This window comes from Mauremys reevesii, linkage group 2 (genome assembly GCF_016161935.1).
Source record: "Mauremys reevesii isolate NIE-2019 linkage group 2, ASM1616193v1, whole genome shotgun sequence".
Lineage (NCBI taxonomy): Eukaryota > Metazoa > Chordata > Testudines > Geoemydidae > Mauremys > Mauremys reevesii.
In genome coordinates this window covers 190,597,681-190,622,615 of record NC_052624.1, presented here as the reverse complement: position 1 = coordinate 190,622,615, position 24,935 = coordinate 190,597,681, and the positions used below count along the sequence as shown (strand labels likewise).

Sequence of the window (24,935 nt, the reverse complement as noted above, 5' to 3'; positions counted from 1 at the left end):
ATTGCACTGAGTTAACTAAATTGATTTAATTAAACTAGTGCAAACCTAAAATGTAAATACACACAAATCACTTTAACCTTTGCTTATATCAGTATAACTTACATCAGTAAACTACAGAGTTAAGTAAACTGATTTACCCAGAAGTTAAATCAGCTTAAGTGCATCTACATTAGGGTTTTACACCACTTTAACTAGATCAGTTTGAAATCAATTTAGTCAAACAGATGAAACTTTATTAATATAGTCCAGCCCTCAGTCTAGTTCTGAGAGGACAAGTTTCAAGTTCATAAATATCTCCAATGCCACACTTAGTACCCCTTGTAAGTATTAGCAGAGAAGCATAGGCAATCTTTCACTGCTGTTTGTGTTATACTTGTATTGTAGATGTTCTATATACAGCTGGTTGAAATGTTGTAGACAGAAGTTTCTGTCAAAAATAGGCAGTTTTGTCAAACATCAAAGGTTTTTGTGGGAATATACTGATTTTGATGAAACTTTTGAAGGGGAAAAAGTGAAACTTTGTTTTGGCAATATCGAAATGTTTCATTTCATTTGTACTTTTACATAATATGAAAATATTTCAATATACTATATCATATTTATATATTATATTTAATATTCCATGTATATAATATAACCTTTTAACATATTATAACGAGTGAAATGTTGGAGGGCAAAGATGATTCTAAAGTATTTGTTTGGTTTGAATTTTAGTTCCTGAAAGCTGAATATTGATTATAACCTTGTAGAAAGAGGTTGGTAAATTTCTGTGTAAAATTGTTTTGCTTCAGTAAATGAAAACATTATCTTAAAACTCAAGGTAAGAAATTATTATACATTGTTTTATGTATCTTTATATAAAAAGTTACAAGTAGCAAGCATATGACACAAAGAAATGGAACAGTAACAACAGTAATTGTGAATGCATGCTTTTTACAATGTATCTAATAAAAGGGATTTTTTTTGCCAACTCAAATATTCAGTAACATACATGCAGATTATTTTCTCAGTGGTCAAATTCAGACATTTTGCTAGATGCATATCCAACAAACATTTCTATTGAAGTGATTATGAATGGCTAAATACCTGATTTCAATAAACTGTTCCTGAAATTGGGTATCTTACTTCATAACCAAATTGAAAAAGAGGAAAAAGAAGAAAAAGAAAAATGACTAATAATGATGATAATTAGAGTCTTATTGCCATCTAGTAATTTTACTCAATACAGTTTGCTGAACTTTATCATGATATGAGAAAAGGTGGTCAGAGAGTCCATAAAACCTCTAGCTGGTGTTTCCATGGTCCATAGTTTCACATTTCATTGTAGCATGTTCAAAATCGCTCAGGAGCGCACTATTCTCAAGCAGTCTATATAATGAAAACAATGTACATATAACAAAAGTTCAATGTATAATAATCTTCTTTCACATATTACACAATAGACAAGCTGATAAAGACATAAAATGTATTAACTGAAATAATACTAACATAAAAAATAAAACTCGGATAGTTTCAGCCAGGAACTAATTTCTTCTTCAAGTTTCCAGTAAATCTCAAAATGTATTTAAAAACTAAGGAGCACTTTGTGGCCAGCAACCAAATTACAAAAGAAACATGTTATTGTGCAATGGAAATATCTTGCTGAGGAAGTAAGAAACGTCTATAACTCTTAGGTTTGGATAAAGGCAGTGGAATGAAATTTAGAAATGTATCCACTTTTTTTCCAGACAGTTGAAATAATTCACTATAGATTTTTCTTTTCACAGTCCCCATGTTTGTGTAAATATTTCTTCTCTGAAAACAAAACACAGTTAAAATGTTTTCTCCCTATAAAGGAAAATATAGGTAGACAAATATATTTATCTATGTAAAAAACATTAAAGCATTTACACTTTCTCCCTACAAAATAGATATATACACTTATAAACATCTGTATAATAATTGTATATATAACATATGTGTTTAGCCTATGATCTAGCTGTAACTTCATTTTGAAAGTTGAGATGATATTTATTCAAATAAATAGTGGTGGTAATAAATTAATTTCAAATGAACAGCCTAGTAAATGACAAGTAAAATGATTTGTAAATGGTAAATATTAAAATGACACTACTGACTCCCCAGACTAACAAAACTCTGCCTCGCCACACTTGACTCTGTTAAATTATTCAAATGAATTGACAACAGGTAGCTTCATATCTTCATAACTAAAATAAACTAGGCTGCCAGATTTTACATACTGTATCACATGATAGGACTTTTAAAATGTAATTTTAATAAATGAAACATGAAACACCACATCCATGCAAAGCATCTGTCTTTATAATGTGCTTAAAATGCAGATCATATTTAGCAGTGGGATGTTACAAAGCTATCAAGTATAAGAATTTTAATAGATGTAATGTTTAGTTTATATCGTTAAAGCAGTCATCTGCAATTTTAAATTCTCTGTCTCTCTCTCTCTCTCTCTATATATATATATTCAAAACTGACTCTCTAGAGACAAAGATTTTAGCTTGCTAGCATATATCTTAAAAACTATCAAACTTTTTCAAATAAAACAATATATAATGGAATGCAACAGATGGTGCACGTGGCATTCATGTATGTTTACTTACCTTGAATTTGTCTTTTAGACCCTAGTTGTGTTGTACTCAGACTCATGTTTGCTTAGAGACCCAATGAGGCAGAACCTGGAATGTTATGGCTATTTCATTCAACATAATAATGTTTGCATAGAGAAAAAGAAATATATGCATATATACACTTAATAAAAAGTATATATCTTGATAATTTGATCAATTTGTACCAATAGCATCAAGCCATTTACACTGGCATGCAACTAGATTAAAATAACTAATGAGTTTTTAAGAGATTTAGATAGCTTAAATGTACACGTGAAAACACACACACACACAAACCATGTAGGGCATATAAAACACAAAAGCACAACAATAATGTATGCAAGGCAAAACACAAATACATATAAAAAGTTTCTGAGTACTCTTTTCCAAATAAGTCATTCATAAGTGTTTCTGTTTTCCTTTTTCTTTACTTGTAAACTTTTAATCATTCTTATTTACAGGCATTCAAGATGCAATACACAGTAAAAATAGCTTCTGTATTTAAATAATGCCAGACTTAGCTTTTTTTCATTGATTAGAAAGACTCTTCTCAACAACATTTTTATATGTAAATATATAAGAATATTCTATAAGCACTGAAATGTCTCATTTTAAGTGAGAGAAAGAGATATTAATATGACAAGCAGTGATCTCATGGTTAATAACAGAACAAGTTTTGTAATATTTTGAAAATATTGTCATTCAATTTATAGAAAACAGTGTTTCATAAGGAAGTGGGTTTCCCTTCTCTCTGAAGAGTGTTTTGCATTGGTCTGTCATGCACCAAAATAGGTCAATACTCCCCTTTTTTACTCATTTGGACTTTACTCTTGTCATGGATTATGGACAGTACTCAAGGCCACCTCTTAGCGGTAAGGAAACCACATGCATGTAGTTCTTTCAAAAAACTAGATTTTATCAAAAACTTCTTTGGTTTAGTAAACATTGTACCCACTCTTAGTTGAGAGGTTGTGTGTGTGTGTGTGTGTGTGTGTGTGTGTGAGAGAGAGAGAGAGAGAGAGACAGAGAGAGAGAGAGAGAGAAAGAAAGAAAGAAAACAGGGGTGAGGGGGAGGGGAGGTGAAAAAGAGAGAGAAAGACAGGATAAAATATAATGGCCTAACCTACAAATAAAAAGAAACATTAAAAAAATGAGGAAAATGGGACTATTTTAGGGGCAATCAAGTCCTTATGCAATAGTCTTCATCAAAAATCTATTGATACTGACCGCTGGACAGATTTATCATGCCTTGACAGCCTGTGACTTGTAGTTGGTACCTCTTCAATTTCATCTATCTCAGACGCATCTGCAGCATCTTGTGAGTAGCTATGCTTCATGACAAGGATATTTCTCCTGTTCATGGGCTGGATGAGGGGCTTTACAGGCTGGGGTTGTATTTCTGTCAAGATAGGAGCATCTCTTGTGCTGAGGTTACTACGGCTGCCCTTAGTGCTAGACAGTTGTGATCCACAGTGATGGTCATGAATGCATTTTGAAGATGATCTCCGCAGTTTATGATAATTTTCAAAGTCATCTGCAACATCTGCAAGGTCAGCTGCAGCCCCTGTCCCTCTAAGAGTACATAACTCATAATGAGGAGGCTCAAACACCTCCTGGAATACTGTTTGATCAAAGTCTGTTTTCCTTTGGACAAATTTTTTACGAGGTTGTTTGATCTGTACTATAACAGAGATAATAAGGAGGATGATCACAATGCAAGAGGTCACCCCAATTATAGTCCCACTGGTATTGGTAAGTTGGTCCAAAATGTTAGCCTTTCTTTTTTCTGTGAAAAGAAGAAAAGCACAGCATTAATATCCAATTTAAAAAGAAACACCATCATCATGGTTTTGATGCTTAGCATAACGTTGTTTCTATGCTGTGTTTGAGTTTACAGAAGCAATTTTGTAAAAACAATTAAAAAGTGGTATTAATAAAAGATAGATCAATCATATACAGATACCACAAACATTTCCGCTTTGCCAAGTGATAATCAGGATGTAACCGAACTCAAAGATATGAAAGGCTAGTTTAGTTTTTAAATGCTGTCTTCAGTTTCATCCCCAAATCCCCATTGTATTCCAAAACAAATCACAAGTCTGCTACACAACTCTTCTGTTTTGCTTCCATCACCCCTCACTAGATATAGGAGATTGGGAAATGAGATCAATGAAAGCAGGAACAGTTTATGGGGATTTAAAAATACATATTTATTTGCATTTGGAACTCATCTGAACTCCTAATATTAATGAGCTGAGCTGATGGTATTCAAAGATTGAGCTGAATCAGGAGAAAATGGAGGAGTTGTTCAAAATAAGGTTTCCAGGAAAAATCCTCTATCAGCCATTATTTATTTTATTTCCTAGAACCAGCTTAATGAGTATAATCCTTCAGAACACCACTGGCCCCAACTCAAAAGGTTGATCCCTACACACTACCTGTACCTTACTATGGGCTGCCAAGTGCCAATCTCTCCCTGCCTGCTAAAATACCTGTCCCAGCATTAAAAAGGTTCAGTGGACTCTCAGAAAGGGAATTTCATTTCATCTCCCATTTCTATGTATTTCTCTGTGGTTTGCTTCCTAATTTACAGGTGCCTGGGTGGGCTGATGATGGAGTTCAATGGGAGTTGAAAGAGTTCAGCACCTCTCAGTACAGGAACTTTAGGTACGTGACTTTCAGTGGGAAATTGTGAATAAGGTTTAACTTTTAATTCGGCCTCATTTCTACTGTCATACTAATGCATAACAGATTGGTGTTACTTCAAAATCAAAGGCATTCACAACAAATCAGTAACACCCACTGCTTGGCCTGCAGGCACCTTATCTTGTGGCCTTCGAGGTATTTAATGTGATGGTTCACTCCCCATCGGTCTGCTACTGTAGATTGGTTCCAGGGTCTTCCCAACCAAGTGAAGAAGACCTGGCAGAAGCACCAGATTCAAAAAACAGAAGCACCGCAATCAGCCTATTTGTTTGCTGGAGCCAGCAAATCTACTTCTCTAGTAAGAAATATAATGGGGAATAAATAAAAACATGCCTTAGTGGTAACGGTACTGCTTCAGTATGGCACTTAGACAATGGGAGATGAGATTCATTCTAGAAATTAAAGGGAGGAGTGGGTCCCCCTCCTTTTTTAATTTATGAAGAAAAAATAAAAACTTTTCCTCAACTGTAAGCCTAGCTTCTGCAAGGAATATTACTCCTTTTAAGTGCCTCATTGTGTTCATTGCCGGTATGAGTTCATTTACATTTTATTTTCTTTCCCTGCTTGTCAGAGGATTTTACAGACTTCAGTGCACTTATAAGCTGACTGTTAAGCCACCCTCATTTTTTCCCCCTTGATTGGTTCCTAAATTTGGCTTATCCCATGTTTCCAAGATCAAATCTGCAGTGACAGAATAAGCAAATGGTGTCCACAGCCTCAAAGGAGAGTTAGTTAAATAATTTTTTCTGAAGAAAACAAATGCTGAATTTTTCAAAAGTAAAGGGAATCTGACATAGGCCACCTGGAAACCAATGCCACCACCTGATCAGGAGTGCCAATATCTCTCCATGACACAGACATCCTGCCTGCTTTCCTGCATCTATTCTTTAGATTTCAACTTGACTGTGAGATTATACATGGATTTGGCTGCTTGATACAGAATTACTCCTGTTGTGCCTGGGGTTTCAGTGCTGCTGTTATTAGCAACAGGCATCACAACTGGAAAAACTGATTTCCAACATCAGAAGGGATGCTTTTTCTCTACTTACCCTGCCATCTACATTGATGTCAAAGTAGCCAGTGATAGCCTAAACCTTTCTTTCTCCTCCTAGCCCACTTCATAAAAGAACAAACACACTTTTATGCCCCACCTCCTGCCCCACTACTGTAAAGGTATCTATGACATGGACTCCAAAGTTGAACAACAGACTAAACCTCACATATACATGACAGCCAGCCAATGGGTCACAACCTATACAGCTAAGTTAAAAGCAAAGCAAAATGGCAACATTTTATCCAGGTTCACCAGTGTTTTCATCCCTTTTCTTTTCTTGGTTGTCTGCTGTATACTACCCCCTATTTGCCCTTGCTTGAAGCCTTAACCCATAGGTCTGGCACATAGGTTAATAAGTCACTGAGTATAATCATGCTGTTCCCTACATAGTTAAATATCTTGACAATTCCAGCTCTATATACCTATAAATTACCTTTACAGTGGTTCTCATCCCAAGGATACACACAGTTCTGGAGTCCATTGCAGACCAATGTATTATTAATACACATATTACTATGGCAAAAAAACGAGTTGGCTTCACAGGGGGCTAAAAACAAAAAGAAGGAAAACCAATATTAAGCAGTAAATCACTCACCTTTCCATACTAAGAACACCTAGGAATGACGTAATCTTAAACAGCAATTAACTGTATGACAGAGGTTCCTCAGAAGCAGTAATTCTTTATTATACTAGTTGCACCACTCAACTCTCAAATCGCTCACAGCACACTAATCTGGGGCACAGGATTTCTCTCATGTTTAAGATGGATGGGACTACTGCCCAATTTTTTTTATTCTAATAAATATTTCAGTTTAGAATTTGTAGAAACTCAGTTCTAGATAAAATATTGGTGTCAGTGAATTAAGAGATTGATCTACCTATGTACTTAGACTCATATTACCAGCATCTGAACATAGCCATTCCTCAGGAGATAAAATACTCTAAATGATAAGAAAGGAGAACTACAATGCAAATTTGTCCTTCTGCATGTACAAAGATTGTAAAGCGCTATGAGCCAGGGGTAGTGCATAGTTCCCCTAAGGTGCATAGGCTGGTGGAATCAAGTCAATAATACTACTAAAGCCTCAGGATGAAAGTTGTTCTGAAGGCCATATATTATCAGGCTGCACATGCAAAATCAGTGCCATCAACAGGAATTGGTCATGCTTATAAATGAACTATGCTGTTCAACTGCTGAAAGTCCTCATGTATTAGGCTGGTAAGAATTCTCCTTCACAATGCTTTAAAAGGGTAAAATTAAAATATTTAATGCTACATATATAAAGTGTCATTTCAGTAACATTCCTTTTATTAAAAGAAGAAATTCAAAGGACTTTTTTAGCATTTTTTAATGGCAACTGTTTAGTTATATCAGAGTAAAACCAATATAAACACATTGGTTTAAGCAAGTGTTTGTGCTCAGATAACACTGAAAGCATTTGCTTAAAAAAACTGAAAGTTGTTAAATGTTCTAATCACGTTGATTAATCTGAAAGGATTGTGGTGGTCACAAAAATGACTTTAGAAGCCAACTGTTGTTCTCATGAGAGCATGTGTTCTATGCTTTTTTTAAGTAGGACTTACGGTCGCACACATGCTTGGCATTGAGACAGATGTATTTTAGAGCAGTTGCAGATTAACAAACTAAGAACAGTACAAAGGATTTATACTGTGGAACTTCATGACTTCCTATGTCACATAAAAAGAAATCCACTTTTTAAAAAGTGCCTAACTGCAGATTTCCATAATTGACTGTAACGGCTTCTTCAGAGCTGTTACAGTCTGTTAAGCAAATAATAAATGTTATCAAAACTTGTACATTTCCCAAAAAATACAGTCACCCAATAGAACATAACAGATATAATCTGTATTTTCAATTTTAGCACATACACCAAAAGCCACTTAATTAGCCAAGCAGATTATAATGACTCCAATAGAGCAAGTATGCTCCATCCGCTAAATAATATGCCTTTTAAAAAAGCATAAATATGTATCTGTCTGATCATAAACATGTATTTCTGTGATAGTACCTTAATGTTCTTAAAAGGTCTTTTCATGTTTACCCTCATACTTTCCACACCCCCCACCTGTTTTCATCATCGTGTTGCTCTTAAAAAAAGCCAACCCTATAAATTGGTAGAGTAAAATGTACAATACTTGTCAAAGTACAGCTGGGTGAAAACTTGCCCTGTTTGGCTTACATGGACTCCAGAGGTTGGGATTTCTATTCTTCTGTTTCAATCTTTGAAGGTTCCACCCCCACGACCATTTGAGTTTGGAATTTAAACACCGCATTTCAAAACCAAAGTTCAGCTAAGCTGAAATGGCTGGATTTCACCTGGCTTCCACAGAAAACCAACAGACCAGAGCAGCTTTGCTAAAATCTCAGCCCAGTTTGTTCAAAAGGCTGGGAAAAACTTCCCCAACCTTGCCATGGCCCCAGACTGCAATCTCTCTCTCTCTCTCTCTGCTCCTACTGTTGTGTGGAGCCACTTGGTGGTGAGGGCTGGTGGAGACACCATGTTATGTCGAACAGTTGCCTCCATCTGAGATATTATTGCATTTGTACATTATAGCAATAGTCAGAGATCCCAATCAAAATAAGAAGCCCTATTGTACTGGGAGCTATACACTATATATACATAAACACAGCCCCTGATTCTAAGAGCTTATGTTCCAAGGAAAAAAATTCACACAGCCAGTCATGCTGAGCAGCCAGTCATGCTGAGGTATGTGGATATATGGCAAGGAGGAAGTAGAACACAGGGGAAGGAGACCAAAAAAGAATAGATTGGGAGAGAAGAAAACAGGAAGGGAAAGGAGAGACAGTAAGAAGTTTGAAACAACAACTTAGAATAATCAAAACCTGTGGTGAGAAAAGAACAGCAAAGCTAGTCTCAGAGCATGGAGAGAAAGGCATTCTGCCCCTGAGGGTTTAGAGACACTTAGACGCCTATGTCTTGTTCTGGCCTTAGTAAATCCTAGCTGTTGTGGTCCTAAGCACCAGAGAAGAGACTAATGATGGAAAATCAACTCCAATAAGGGGAATTTGAGGAGCGGTTTGAAGGAAGAATAGGATATCACAATGCACAGAAATAGAGGCAGATCCAAGTGTGAGACTGGAGTGGGGGATAAAGAGTGCAAGGAGGAGATAAAAGCAGCATTAAGGAGAGAGAGGGGAGCATGGGGTACCCCAGAAAAAAAGCTAGGCAGAAATGACAGCTGAGATGTAGGCAGGGCTGGAAAGGGGATGACAAAAATTTTATATAGAATTAAACAGGAAATCATTGAAGAAATTCAAGGATGGAAGACAATATAGTGAGAGAAGCAGCAGAAGACAATTTCTAGCAGCAGAATTTTAAATAAACTGGAGTGAAAAGAGGTGAGAAACATGGAGGCTAGAAATTAATAGGTTACAGTTGTCAAGGGAGAGACAAGACAAGCCACCATATAAGTGTGGTTTAGAGAAGTGGCAGCAGATTTTAGAAAAAGAAGCAGAGCCTGGACATGTGCGGGGAACGATAGTGAGGGATCAGAGGACATCAACATTGGAAATTTGTGACAGGGAGGGTGGAGGAATTCTCAATTTTGAGAAAGATGGTAGAAGACAGTTTTAGAGGAAAGAAAAGTTCACTTTTTAATATATTTAAGGTTGAGATAGTGGGGCACTCGGACATTTAGGGTACTTCATTGGAGATATGGAAGTGGATGAGATCACCAAGGGAAAAAGTGGAAAAGGAATAGACTATGGACAGAATCCTGAGGGATGTCAACTGAAATGAGGATGGAAGAAATGAGGAACCACTAAAGCAGTAGTAGGACAGAGTTTCAGAACAGGGGTTAGTCTATGGTGTTGAAGGTAGCAGACAGATCTAGGAGGAGTATGTAGAAGAGACCTTTAAACTAGACAGGAAGGACATCATTAGTGATGCCCCTACTGAGGGCAGTTTCAGAAAAGCGGCAAGGGTGAGAAACAGGTTAGAGGTTTTCAAGGTGAGGTTGGGACTTTAGTGTATTAAGAACCGATATGTTAAGAAGCTTAAAAGTGAAATGGAGGAGGAGCTGAGCAAGGTTTTTTTTAAAGGCAAAGGAAACAAGAACAAATAAAGGAAAAGAGAAAGGAGTAAGAGGTTGAGAATAAAAGAAAGAAAAGCTGAGTGATAGAACTATGGAGAAAGGAGGAAGCAGGTGGAGGATAGGTCATGGCATTAAATGTATAGAGAAGGTGGACAGCCTCAGAGCCAGTCTGGGTGAAGATGAACACAGTAATAACAATCAGAAATCCAAATGTAACAAATTCATAAATCTAAAAATTAAGAATATACACCATGATTTAGATGTTTAAAATAGTCAGCTCCTCAATATGATGCCCTGAACCTTGGGAAAGGTGTAAAACAGTCAATTAACCTTTGGGATTTTTTGATTAGTGGTTCTTCTGGGACCAAAGGATGAGATCTAGCAGCAACATTGAAGGCTTCTCAGTCCCCAGTACACAGGGGAATTTGCTCCAGAGTGACTTCTGTATTTTGAAGAGACAGATCAGTGAGATGCAGCAGAGGAGTTTCTGAGCCTCACTACTCCAGAACGTGGGCATCTCAGTCACTCCAGAAAGTAACAGAGAGGACTAGGGATGACTGGGTCTGATATGGCTTCCCCTGAATATAGTGAAGAGATTTAGCTGGTCATTAGGGTCCCCTGAAGAAGATGGCATGGAAGACAAAATGAAGATGGCATCAGGTAGAGTGGGATGGTTGAGGTGAGGGTTTGGTGAGATGCCTGAAAGTTTCAGAAAGTGACGGTGAAAAAGATCAGAGTTCAGGTTGTGTGTCACTAATGTTAGTGGAGATTTTAAATTTGGGGGTAGAGTTCTATTGCTCACAAAAAGTAGCTTTTTATATCACTAGCTACAGCTAAGTGCAATGTGAGAAAACATAGCATACACTTCTCCACACAACTCTGCAAATGCTCCTGCAAAATGCTTGCTATTCCATATGGAGCCTCTCACAGCAGACTTCCAAGTTAGGTGTGATTTCATTAGTTCCCAAATGAAACTTGAATAGTAGACTGACATACCCACACTCATTTTCCCCCTGCATCCCAGAGCAGACTTAGATAAAGATCCCAGAAGGAGATTAGACTAGAAATTCGTAATGTACACTCATTCAGCACAATGACCAAATTATAACACAACCCATCATATTAGCTAACTTGCTCTATTTTTCTATTACAACTTTAAAACTTTACAATTTTAACTCAAAACATAAGAAAATTCTAGTTTTAAATAGTCCATATCAAACTAATGCACCAGTTAAAGGCAGTTTTAAAACCATCTAATACTTTTCCCAACTGCCATTTGAATTGCTGCCCAGTCATTAAAGCATTATTTCACTGCAGTGCTACAGTATATGCCATGTTACAAACACAGAGAATCTTTGCTTTCTGCTTGATTCACATTCTCTCAGCTATTTAAAATGTTGGACACAAGATGGTGCACTAGCACCAGAGGATCTAAAAACACATTCAACGCTCAGAATATGAAGTAAATGGATGACCTCGCAGAAAGAAGAAAAAAAATAAACTGTTTCTTCTTACAGCACTCATTAGGGACAATGACTAAAACCCCAATATATAAAAGGTACAAAATGGCCTCTCCCCTGAAGGCCTAGTGTTTGGGTGGCACTGATCTGCAAAGTTGGACTCCCAAGTTCAAATCTCTGCTCCAAATCAGGCACAACCTCCTTCTGTTTTGTAATGGAGCCTAAGTCCCTTTGTGAATCTACTCTGTTTTCCCCAAAACACTATTCAGTAAATTTGTGTCAAATTCTTAAATGACTTTGGTCAACATCAAACTACACTTTTCAGCAAATAAACCAATCATCCAAAATTTTTTGCACAGCCCTAATTGAGAGTCATTCCATATGCCCAATTTATATAATACAAGACAAATGAAAGCAGTATTTTTTATTTGTTCAAAATCTAATTTGCTTCTTTTACCTATAGATAAGGTAAAGTAAAGCTAACAGTCCTCTCAGCAAGAAATGTTTTATACACAATTCAAGCAACTATGATTCAGGAATAGCCCAAACCTCTGCTACAACCCCCAAAAGACTGTATGATACACACACATTTATATGCAGTATATTTGATTTCTGTGTATAATGTGAGTGAAATACTATTATTTACCTTCACCAAATTTCTGTAAGCTTACATGGCTATTCTAAAAAACAGTGTCAAAATACAGCAGTGTCAAAATATTTGTATAAGGGCAAATCCTGACCTGTCACTGAACAAGGCCAGAGCTTCACAACCCAGCTGAGCTCAGTTACCATGGAATGGGTAGTGAATTCTCAAGGCATGCCCTCTTCAGGAACAGCAATGGAGCAGCTCTTCCCCATCCTCCCCCTGCCAGCTCTCATCTCCTAGGATATTTCTTCACTGCACAGTTAACCCAAACTTTTGCCTGTGTTCTAGCCCAAACCTCCCTCCTAACCATCCACACAGAAAAACCTCTGACTCAGGTTTGGAGGTGCTTTAATACTGGTCCAGCTGGGGGTGTGGGTTAGAATCTGTGCTTTGCTTTACACTCAGGCTGGAACCCCCCACTTGGTGGTGAGGATGCAGGCTAAATCACTCAAGAGCCAACCGTCCTCCAGTGCCTTTACATAATTCTCCTGAAGGACAGTTCTCTTGCAACTGATAGTTCACTGGAAAAGAATCAAAGAGTCTTAACAAAAAGAACCATAGGATATTCCCTGAGACACAGCTGAATGAAGAAATAGTGAGGACACAGCAATAATGGTAGGGTTTTGCAATGGGGATGCCCATACACAGGTGTTCAGACCTACGTGTTGATCACCAGGGTGATCTCTGCAGTGAAGATGAAACCCCAGAAGCTGAGCTAGTGACTCTATCCCCATAGCAGTGGGGTGTTGGGAAGTGAGTTCACATTTCACACAATCCCCCTGAGCATTAAATAGTCACAGCACTGTGTGCAAGATATTTACATTTAAGCAACAGCTCAATTGGGGAGTTTATTCCCCACTCCTCTTTACTGAAGAAGAAGGACTTTCTTTTTACAAGATCATGAGAAGCAAAATCTTTCAGGTACTCTTCCCACCATCCTTGAAACTGTGAGCAAAGTTTTTTTCCTTCATACTCCAGAGAAAAAATGCTATACCTCTTCCACTTAATTTATGCCATTCAAATTGTTAAAATAGCACACACTACAATACACTTGTTAATCATGAAGGTGGTATAACCTGTACTTTTCTTTCCTAACATTAATGACCGCATACCACCTAAAAACACCCAACACCTTCATTGCCATTAGGAACTTGTCAGTAACAATATTTTACTTAATGCCAATCTGTCTTGTTTATGGCCACCCTGAAGCACATTTGGTCGGTTTACATATTATTTTATTATTGGTTTTATAGTACTCAGAGCCCCAGTCAGGGACCAGGACCCCATTGTGCTAAGTAACGTACGAACACAGGACAGAAATACTGTGTTTTCCCCAAAAAGCTTACAATTTAAGTAAATGGGAATTTTGCTAAGGGTTAGCAGTAGATACACATCAGTGTTTAGGATTGTTTTTAATTTAATTTAATTTGTAACTGTTTGATTAACATTAAATAATGTGGATTATGGTCAAGATTTTGCCACTCTTACATGATAGGTCAGGTATCAATATTGACGGCATAAATGGGCCCAAAGAGAGTCAAAGGTGTTAACATGACTCTGTCCAACACTTTTAAACAGGAATCAGGGTTTGGTATACAAAGGCCTCAGCCTGCTTAGTGCCATGGCAAACACATGACAAATCCTTTTTACCCTTTAATAAAGATACAGAAAAAGGAGGAAAAACAGTTAAAACCATTGTAATGTAAAGTATTAACTAAGGTTTTCATTTTAACAACACCCCTTATTCCCTTTCCCTCCTGTTATGGAGAGATTTTAGAAGGAAACCCTTCTAATAGTTTTAGATGGTGTTAAAGATGGTAACTCTATTTTTTTTGCGTGGAAGGAGGGATGAAGTTACTTGAGATGGGATGGAGATGTTGTTATTCATGAGGCTGTTAAATTTCAGTCCCAGTTTTTAGAAGACAAAACAAAAACAAAAACAAACACAAAGGGAAGGGAAGAGACAGTAAATGCAGCTTTTGTCTCTAGTGTTGACCCATTTTCAACCTTACTACTGGAAAGCCAGAGGCACAGCACTCAGTCTTAAGAGCCACTCCAGGGCCTGGGAAACTTGTACCTGCATCAGGCTATGTAGAGCATTGCTTTTAGCTACCTCTGTTTCTTTACAGACTTCCAGAAAAGTTGCAAACTATACAGTCTTGGCTGGCTAAGCCAGACTCTTATTAGACAGAAGGCAAAAGGTGAGAGATAGGAAAGAAGAAATTAGGTAAGGAAGGAAAACGACACATGGAGGTGGGGGAGCAACAAAGTCTCACATCCCAGATGCTGTTTGGGATTTAGCAAGAGCTAGTGGTGTCATCTGGGCCACTCTCTCTGACTCACTCTAGTCAGAACATCCCTCAGGATTAGGCTGAGGAAAGTCCAACATTGTTACAGTGTATCTTGGGGTCCCAGGAGATCGCAGAAGTGGCAGCCATGTTGGTGAAGCTCAATCTTTCCCCTTGTTTCAGTCAGCAATTGTTGCATTAGCTTCCACCAAAGTTTCTTCCAAAGTCTCCTTTTTGGAGAATCACAAAAGGGAGTGATGAGTGGAATAGGTCATCTTCCCTTTATTTTGTCCACCAGTTAGGCCTATTTTCTAACACACCAATTTTGGTTCATTGACTTCCAGTCCCATATTTGTCTGGTTTATCAGGCATGATCTTAACATAGTCCTTGAATTATATCAGTAGGCCTTTTTGTTCAGACTAAGTCAGTCTATCTCCCTTTTTCACCTTTTCCCACCAACATTTATTGTTATAGGGTATTGTGACACTTTATAAATACACTTTCCCAGAGCTGGCTCATGAGTTGGATAGGCCAATTATCACTACAGCCATTTTTATTCCATTAATAGTCCCGTGGAAACCAATAGAACTACATGCAGCATACTACTTAATGTGGGTTATTGGAAGTAGAATCATGTCCTGGGTTAGGAAATGGAAAACCCTAAGAGGACAAACTCTGCCCTAAGTTATATGCATGCAACCTGACTGAAGCCAATGGTGTTGCAAGAGTGTAAATCTAGGCAGAATATGGCCCATAAGACTTCAAAATTGTCCTCAGATACATCCCTGACTCTCTCATTCAAGTCAACTGGGAAGACAGAATTGAACTTATTGTATATTAAGGTATATGTTTAATAGCCTAACTAGTAACCCAAAATGCTGCAATCTTGTGAATGTAGCCTCATGGGGTAAGACAGTGAAACCTCATTGAAATCAAGGGGGTTGCACCAATGTAACTGTCAGCAGAACCTGGACTCTCATCTCTCACTTCCTGTGGACTCCCACAGTGCAGAGTCAATACTTCAGCATCCATATTTGATTTGATCTTTGGGTTAGTTTTAGAAATTGGGCTGGAAACTAGAAGGTTTCAGTTTTTGAAGTTTTTCTCTTTTGCACCATTCCATTTTCTCCAGCTGATGGATGTAATGAATATTTTATTTTTCACCCTCTGCATAACTCAAAAATAGGTGAACAGATTTCACTCAAATTTCTTAAAATGCTCCAAATGTGGAAAATTTCAGCTTGGAAGAAGAGATTTTTTCAGAAAGGTAGGAGTTTCTGAAGAATAATATCTGTGCAGCCTCAACTACCATACACACACACACAAACATGTGGTTCAGAAATGTACTGCACATCTACATACACATTTATTGTAATACACACACACGCATATGTACTATTTCTATTCATACACACAGAGTCTATGTCTAGATCATGAAATTTGATTTTTTTTTTCAGAAGAATGTGATGTTATGGCCTAGCTCCTGGGTTTTGGTTGTTTTGCAGAGTGTAGTTCGAGAGCGTGCATACAAAGGTGGCTTAATTTATCCCAAATCCTGGTATAGCTATCTGAATCCGGGTCAGTCATCCTGCTTGGTATTAGGGCAGCCTAAGAGATCATCTCACTTACGCTAGCTTCAAAATGTCCCTAAAGGGCCAAACATCAGTTGAGGATCAGTCTGGCAAAGGGTGTCCCAAATGATTCCCTCTTTCTCCTACTATGCTAGTGGGAAGGAGTGAGAGTAGCATGAGTTTTGTCTATTTACCACTAAGTTCTTCAGCGCAGAGATTTTTTCTTACTATGTAACACACGCTTGGTTATGAACTAACAAACATAATAAATAATAGAGTCTCTACACTGTCTTTATCCCATTGGAGGATTGCCTTTACACTAGGCAATCCTTTTTGGGCAGGCTAGTTTGGCTGGAAGGATGGATTTGGCTGGTAGCACTGCACTAGTAAATCTGGTCCAATATTCCACTATCAGAATATGTTTGAGTTTAGAGAAGGAAACTAGGAAGAATTGTAGAGACTCCTTTAAGACAGCCAAGCATAATAGGACTTCTAAAAGGCTCAGTGCAATCCTTTTTTAAACTGAGGATAGTGATGAAGGGAGGTGAAAGAATGATATTTTCTGATGGAGGTTGGATGAAGGCGATTCCCTTATTGGCAAGCATGTCCAGTGCACTCAGGATTACAGATAGAGGGATGGAGTACTAATAAATAGCTGTCAGAAGTGATAGAATGAGCATCTTGCCTGTTGTGCATACAGAGGGATTTTCTCTTATCCATATATCCAGGTTCTGAGAGTCTGCTTTTAGGTTAAAGTGTAGGTGTGGCTATTCAGAAGCAAAGCTCACTGAAGGGGCGGTAGCTGTCTGTAGAAAGTATGTCTGTCGTTAATCAGGCTGCAGATCACTGTCAGAGTTAAGGCAGGTGAAGTGAACAGCCAGTAAGTGGGGAAGGAAACACCTATAATATTTATGAGGATAGTTCAGGGAAGAATAATTTTTCAAGTCTCAACTGAACATGCAAACAAACATCTTTTTTTTTTGTCATCCTTTCATTATGCTCCTGTTATTCCAATTTTAAATATACATTTAAATATACAGTTAAAGTATGCTGCAGTCACTGACTATCACATTTAGGAATTATTAAGTACTATTGGGGCATGGTAAAAGGGCATTTTAAAATGAAGTCATATTTTGAAAGAACACAAAATGGGATTGGACCATGGCCAGATGAACTGAACAGCTTAAATGGACAAAACTCAATATTTGATAGAGCTGATGATTCTACTCACTGAATACTGAGTTCATACTGACATGTTAAGAGTCTGCTACTATTTTCAGTCATATTAGAATCAGTCACTCAGTTCTGTTGGCACGATCAAATTAGACTCACTTTGTATGATACTGTTGCCCTTACTTCAGACACTAGTGTCCAATTGTAATTGTGGGGGGAGGGATAGTTTAGTGGATTGAGCATTGGCCAGCTAAACCCAGGGTTATGAGTTCAATCCTTGAGGGGGCCACTTAGGAATCTGGGATAAAATCAGTACTTGGTCCTGCTAGTGAAGGCAGGGGGTTGGACTCAATGACCTTGCAAGGTCCCTTCCAGTTCTATGAAATAAGTATATCTCCATATATAAGATACCACTGTCATTCCTCTGCAGAGCAATAGCAAATGTTCAGGGTCTTGCAGAACAGCTTCCTACTGGAGGAGAAACCAGTGATGCAGAGTTTGTGTATATTCTAAAGCATAAACTTGTTTTACATCAGTCCTGGAACACAGGTACTTAAACAGCATGCAGGCAAAGCCTTTCTTCAGATTTCTCTACCTAGAATTAATGCCCAGTTCCCAGAGAGCTACTGTGCCTAAAGAATTTATTCTAATGAGAAACTGAGGCAGAAAGCAAATTCTCCTGCTACTTGCAAACCATCAGGACCACTGCCATGACACAAAGCCTTGCATAACCAAAAGTAATACCATCACAGTATGTGTTCTAAAGCGTGAACATTGCACATTAAGAAATGGAACTTGAAAGGCTTTGTGTCACAGTGCCACTTGGTGACCCCTATCATAAAATGTAAGAACATTTTACTTTGCCACTCTTTCACCATTTTACTTTGTCTATGCACATGTGAAATAAATAATAATAATGTGAAACCCTTACTAAACTGAGATCAATAAGCAAGACTCATGGCACAGTGAAATGCCACCTGCCCTGCTAAGGAATTGCCTTTTTTTCCCTTCCTTCTTGGCTCTGAATGAATAGAACAGCTATTTCTCGGTTACTCTCACAGTGGTGACATAGGTCTCCCCTCCTACCCTTGTGGCTTCTCTTTCCTTGATCTTTATGTTGCTGAATTGTGTGCCTACGAAAGCTGCAAATCTCATCCTCTGTGTGTGGATGATCTCATCATTTCCATGTGCTGCTAAAAGATTTAGACTTTTCATCCCCACATGTTGTGTCGTATAGTTGGCATATCAGATATCTGCTTTAACTTTGAACTCAGACACACAACAATCGTCTATGTACATAATCATCTCTGGACAACTGATGTGGTACAAGTATCTGATGGCAGAATTTAGCCTTTAATGTGTGCTAAGATTTTAACATGTCAGTGACAGTTTAGAGGAAATTGACCAGTTAATACGACATGAAAAGATTTTCAACTGTCCTTCCAGAATATGGTTTAACACCTGATGTTGTTTATTATAAAGTGGCTACTCACCAGCTTTTTTGGGGGGGGGAGCCAGGGGAGGGGGCTGAACAATGTTTACAGAACTGTTTCCAGGTTTCATGGAATACAAATTTTAAAAAATGGTTTTCCATAGCTATGATTGAATTTCAAAGCCTTGTAAACATATACTTGCTCAAATCTTGGTCATAAGTTGATGATCCTATGCATTACTCTTTGGTTCTTTAGAAGCAGTGAATCCTCAATGCCTATTTCTCTGTTTCTAAGGTAACAGAGAAAGATTTTTTTTTCTTTTTTCCAGTGAATCAGACCTTGAATATTCAAGACTTCTCCAGCCAGGGAAACAAAGCAAAAAGCGGCATAATCTCAACAGAGGATTCTCTCTATATTTTAGACACCGACTTGATTTATAGACTAGAGAAACACAAACTACCCTTAAGGGTGCAATGTGAGAGAACTGTGACAAACACAGTTGCAGGTCAGTAGAGCGTCAGGAATTTTTAATCAGAGTCAAATTAAGGAACTACAAAGGCTCACCGCTACAGTCTCATTGCTTCATCATAGGGTACATACAGAATGCAGATGAAGAATGTATTTGATGGGATTATGCACACATTCTAGTCACTGATGGCATTCTGGTAAACCAAATATTTTTATTTGTGGAACTCTGGCAGTCTGGCTACAAGTTATTGCTATTGCCTATATTCGTGTTACCTACCCCTTCCTCCCCAGGACACTTATTACTTACTTCACTGTACTGTACATCAGATGCGAGATGAAGAGCACTAAAGATTATATTTTTAAATACATTAATCATAATTTATAAATAAATAAAAACATATAGTCTTTTCCTCTTACTCTGAGTGCAAGAATTGTTGCTGTTTTTATTCTACAAATTAAACAAGAAGCTGCCAAAAATGAATATTATTCAAATTTAAGTTTTTGTATCTTTTATAAACCATAACTTCATATAAAGTTTCTAGATAACTTCTATGATTACTAAAACATTAAATCAAAGGATTTAAACCATCATCCCTTACTTAACAGGAGATGCTGTACCTGCTTATTAATATATACACATCATCTAGTGATAAAATAATCATATTGCAGTTCTCCAGTGCCCTTCATCTTAATATCTCAAAGCACTTTGTAAACAGTCAGTGATTAGGCCTCACAGAAACCGTTCAGTTTGATCAGCCTCACCTTAAATAAATGGAAACTGAGGTAGACAGAGGTTAAGAGACTTGCCCGAGGTCTTAGAACAATTGAGTGTTAGAACTGATATCCAGATGTTTTGCTTCCCAGTCCTGTAGTCTAACCACTGTCTCACAAACTATCATACAGTGTAACATAATATGAAATAAAAATCTGGTTTGCAATTTTAATAGCTTATTAAGGAAGTTCTTTCAGTTCTTACTCTGTATAAAGAAAGTGTCATTAACAGTTTATGAGACTTGTATCATTTGACATATTGAAACATAGAGTGCTTAGAGTCTTACGTTCTTGGAAAGATGTGAAGAGCATCTGGAATCGGCTGTTTCGACTGCCTTCGTCTGCCCACATGCGGATTACCCCAAGACCTGTACGCAGCATCACATCATTAGCAACAGTGCTACAAAATTTAGCTTTTAAATCCTCCACCGAGCTACTTCCGTCATAGACAGCCACAAAATTCCTTTTGCATTCATTTGAATTCTGCATTTCATAGTCCAAGAATCGTAAATAGATCTACAAAAGAACAACAACAACAACAAAAGAACCATATAAACCAAAATAGGAACAAGAACAATTAAACAGCACTTCTCCCTGTGATGAAAAATAGACACTTGAACTGTAATCAGATCACAATCTTTTTGCTATTAGAGGTGACAAAACACAGGCCACTTTTATTGTTTTTGCATTAATACAATAACTGAGTACTGTTTATTCTTCATCACATTTTGCCTTGTTCTAAAGTCTAGTCCAGAGAAGGTCCAAATGTTTCTTTTCTTCCATATTCTGAGACCCAATTTAAACTCCTAAATGTATCTCTTTTAGGAGAAACAAGTGTGTCCTCTAATCATCCAGCCTGATGACAGGTCAGAAACTTCTTCCTGTACTGACACAATATTGCTCAATTACTCACCCAACCAGAAGAATAATAAGGCAAATACTTGCAGCTCCCTCCAGAGAGTCAATGTGTGTCATCCTTGTGACATGGCTAAGCTCCACTGACTCAGGAAGTGAGAATCTAGAAACCATTCAGAACCCAAACATTAATCTTTTTCATGTTTCCTTAAGCAGTCTGGCCAACATCTCGGTCTTTTTCAACAAAGCCCAGATCATTATGTCAACAGGGATGAAACCGACAGTGTTTCAGAGAAATTAATCTAAAACCCCATGAGGCTTTAATAAAAAAGGAACATCTTTTTCTGGAATTTTAAGCCATTTTATCAAATATAACTAAAATAATCATCCTGGCTAAAGAATCCAGTACATTTGTTTATTAATTTTAAGCAAAACTTATTCTCAATTAAATTCTATTTGACCTCCAATAGAGGAAGCCATATTATTGATGAGAGAGCTGTTCCTAATAAATTAAAGCAAAATCAAACATACCAATATTACAGAAAGTAAATCAGAGGTTAGGCAGGCACATGATATACAACTAGACCATACAGAATAACCAGCACACCTTAGGAAAATATTGAAGAAAGGTAGATTACAGCAGAAATAGTTAAAAAAAATTATACATGTATTTGAACCCAATGATTGAATGTATCCCAAAGCTGCGTCTTTACTTTGAAACAAACAAAAAAAACCCTCTAGCTGAAGTAGCAATCAGCATTACTTCTCTCTCCAATGAACTAGCTCCACAAAAAAATCTCGACTTCAAATAGTTCTTCCCATGAAAAGACAGAAGGGGAGGAGCATGATCTCCCTAGTTTTGTGGCTTCAAGAAAGTATATAAGCACAACTCCTCCCAGACAATATGGAGGAATCTAGATGTCACAGCACTCATGTTTCAATACTCCTATTGCTTAGAATGAATGGGCACTATTTAACAGCCTCCCACTTCACAATGTATATTTCTAAATCACCTATTATATTTTAGATACAGTATTGGAATCCATGGGTACTTTTTATGCCTGACAAGTAGTCTCTCTTTAGAGAATGCTGTTCTTAATAGGATTTGTGATAATCAAGCCAGAGCATGAAAATAGGGTTGCTTGATTTCATTATATTCATCTAGTCCTTATTTTAATAATATTGTACATTCTTTTTTATGTTTCATCCCTGGTTTTAAAGATGATTTACAAACATTAATTGAGCACCACAACAATCTTGTGAATGTTAATATTCCCATTTTACAAATGAGGAAACCAGGGCACAGAGCAGGTAAGTGACCAAAGTAACAGCGTATCAGTACCAGAACTACAAGCCAGAAATCCTGACCTTCAATCCCATTCTCTAGCTACTAGCTCAAGCTCTTTCCCAGCAGCTGTACTGGAGTGGTCATACACTGAAGAGCATGAATGAGACGGTTCTGTTACAACCAAATTGCTCTAATGTATTTTTTTCTCATGAACAGTTTAGCTGGATTTTATAAGAAACCACAGGTTGACAGAAGTTGTGTGATTCTATTAAAATGGAACACTTTGCTTTAATCCATAAACTCTTCTGTCAGCAAAATATTATTTCATTGAGTTCTATCTACAGTACTGTCCTTTGCATGTAACACACACAGTTAATAGTTGAAGTTGACAGAAGAATTATTACATTGCTCTTTTTCGTGTGTTGTCCAACTTTCTTCACCGCACTGACCTCTTTTAAGGCACATTGTCTGGAGACCACCTCCGCTACCACTCATGAGTATATATAATTCATCCCTGGGGCAACTATAGCAATTACTTACCTGGCAAAGTAGCAATTAGGAGATATTTATGTAAAATTAGTGTATTTTTAAAAAGTGAATCCGTGTTTTGCTTTTCTTTCACCTCCCTTAATATTTGTTCTGTTCCTCTCTATTTCCCTGGCTCCCTTCTCCTGCACGTGAATTCTGCCCAAACACCTCTTCCTCTTCTCCCTCTGGTCCTCAACTTCTTCATTCTCCTCCTACTTCCTCCCTCTCCCCAACTCCCCCAGATGCTCCTCTGTTGCTGACAGCTGGTTTCTCTAGTCCCATAGGGGATTCCAGTCCTCAGAGTAGCTCCTAATTCCTCTCCTCCATTTCTTAAATAGCATTTGCCTCTGGTACAGACTACTTTGTATGCAGTAGTCTTTTACAAGCTCCAGGCTTCTCTTTGCTAGGAAGACTCGGCATAACTGTAGGAGGAGCTGGAAACAAGCGAGTCTCCAACAAGCACCCAGCCAGATCGCTACAGGCCACCAGCAAATGACTGTGAATCCTGGGCAACTATTTTTCTTTTAAAGGGCCAGATTGTGAGTGACTCCTTCCGCCTCCTTGCATGGTTGTGAAGGGCTTCACAACAATAGCACGCCATACGCTCTGGGAAGTATATGCCCTTGCCAAAGCAAGACTCTGGAAAAAAGGGGGTGGGTGGGATAGACAGGGTCATAACACTTCTGTACTGATGGCTCGTATACTGTGGAGAACAATCTGTCACATTCTACTGAATAGAACAGATTGCTCACCTCCTGTGCACAAGGAGAAGCACAACATAAATTGAAGCACAATCCTCACCAGTGCTCATCCTGCACTGGCGTAGTTCTGCATAACCTCCTGCTCAGATTGGAGACGTAAATGTTTATCTTACTTCCCTATACTCCTCCACCTTAGATGGGCACTATGGCTACAAGTTATTGTAAAGGAGCTCTGACAGGGAACCCCAGAGTGCCTTCACCACATCATTGCAATTAATAACTATATTTGTACCCCAACTGCACTCTCCACCAGGAAAGAGCATTTGAAAGTATGGATGAATCTTTCACACCAACTACTCTCCCATTCCAAAAAACCACACAAATATATTATTGTAAAAGCTAAATAATCACAGTAAGGCTAGTTTAGGGGTAACAGTCTTCATTCCCAACAAAATAAATCAGGGGCAATTTTCATAACTTTTACATACTACCATTCTCACAATATGTTGTAACACTCAGTGCAATTTCTTCATCCATTCACTATAGGCATTCGCTTCACATGTTCCTCTTTATTTCTGCAGGCTTCTGTTTTAAAGACCTCCAGTGGCCTACCACCTTTTAGCCTTGTAGCCTGTTTCTGAAAGTAGGTTAATATGGCAGCAGACAAGGAACAAAAAGCATGATAATGTGGATTTTCACCTCCCTGGTGTTTGCAAACAAGCCAACAATGTGAGCTTCATAAATGAAATATATTTGTTTCCTAGTCCCAATTCTGTTTTCAGTCACAGGACTTCAGCTCTGGCATTACCGGTGTATCTGGGAGCACAGTATGGCATAGTAAATATAGATTTGTTAGAAATCAACATTGATGCGTTGGATTTAAATAATTAGCTTAAAACTGTATGTTATCTGTGCAAAAGAAAGAGCAGCTCCAAAAACAAAATGCAGATTTGTACATTAAAGCCAAGGAGGGCCTGATCCTGCGAGTTTCCATGTACTCTCAATGATCATCACAGGAGTGGAGTGCATTCAGAACTTCACATGAGGAAACCAAGGCTTGATCCAAAGCTTATTGAAATCAATCAGTGCCGTTCAGTTGACTTCAGTTGGATTTGGATCAGTGCCACAATGCTTCACAAGATCAAAGATCTAAATTATTCAGTGCATGACTAAAAATTGAATCCCGATTAAAAAGACTCTGACAACTTGGTATTTGGTCAGCTAAAAAAAAAAAAGAGCTAAAAGTAATCTCAGGTACTATACCTGCTCCATCATGCCTCTGCCAATTTGT

The 24,935-nt window shown here is 37.8% G+C and overlaps 1 protein-coding gene across 11 annotated transcripts in view; it reads right to left on the bottom strand.

Annotated features, from left to right (window-relative positions):
- Window positions 1–957: 957 nt before the first annotated feature.
- The window catches only part of NETO1 (neuropilin and tolloid like 1), an 83,015-nt gene continuing 59,037 nt past the window's right edge, over window positions 958–24,935 (bottom strand). For 6 of the 11 annotated variants that reach the window (XM_039526453.1, XM_039526456.1, XM_039526451.1 and 3 more), the window contains 4 exons: window positions 20,560–20,788; window positions 6,818–6,931; window positions 3,852–4,410; window positions 958–1,368 (listed from right to left, as the gene is read on the bottom strand). In XM_039526453.1, the coding sequence (XP_039382387.1) occupies window positions 1,284–1,368; window positions 3,852–4,410; window positions 6,818–6,931; window positions 20,560–20,788 (987 nt within the window). In that variant the 3' untranslated portion in view covers window positions 958–1,283. The other 5 variants (XM_039526457.1, XM_039526460.1, XR_005594713.1 and 2 more) reach the window with 4 other exon arrangements.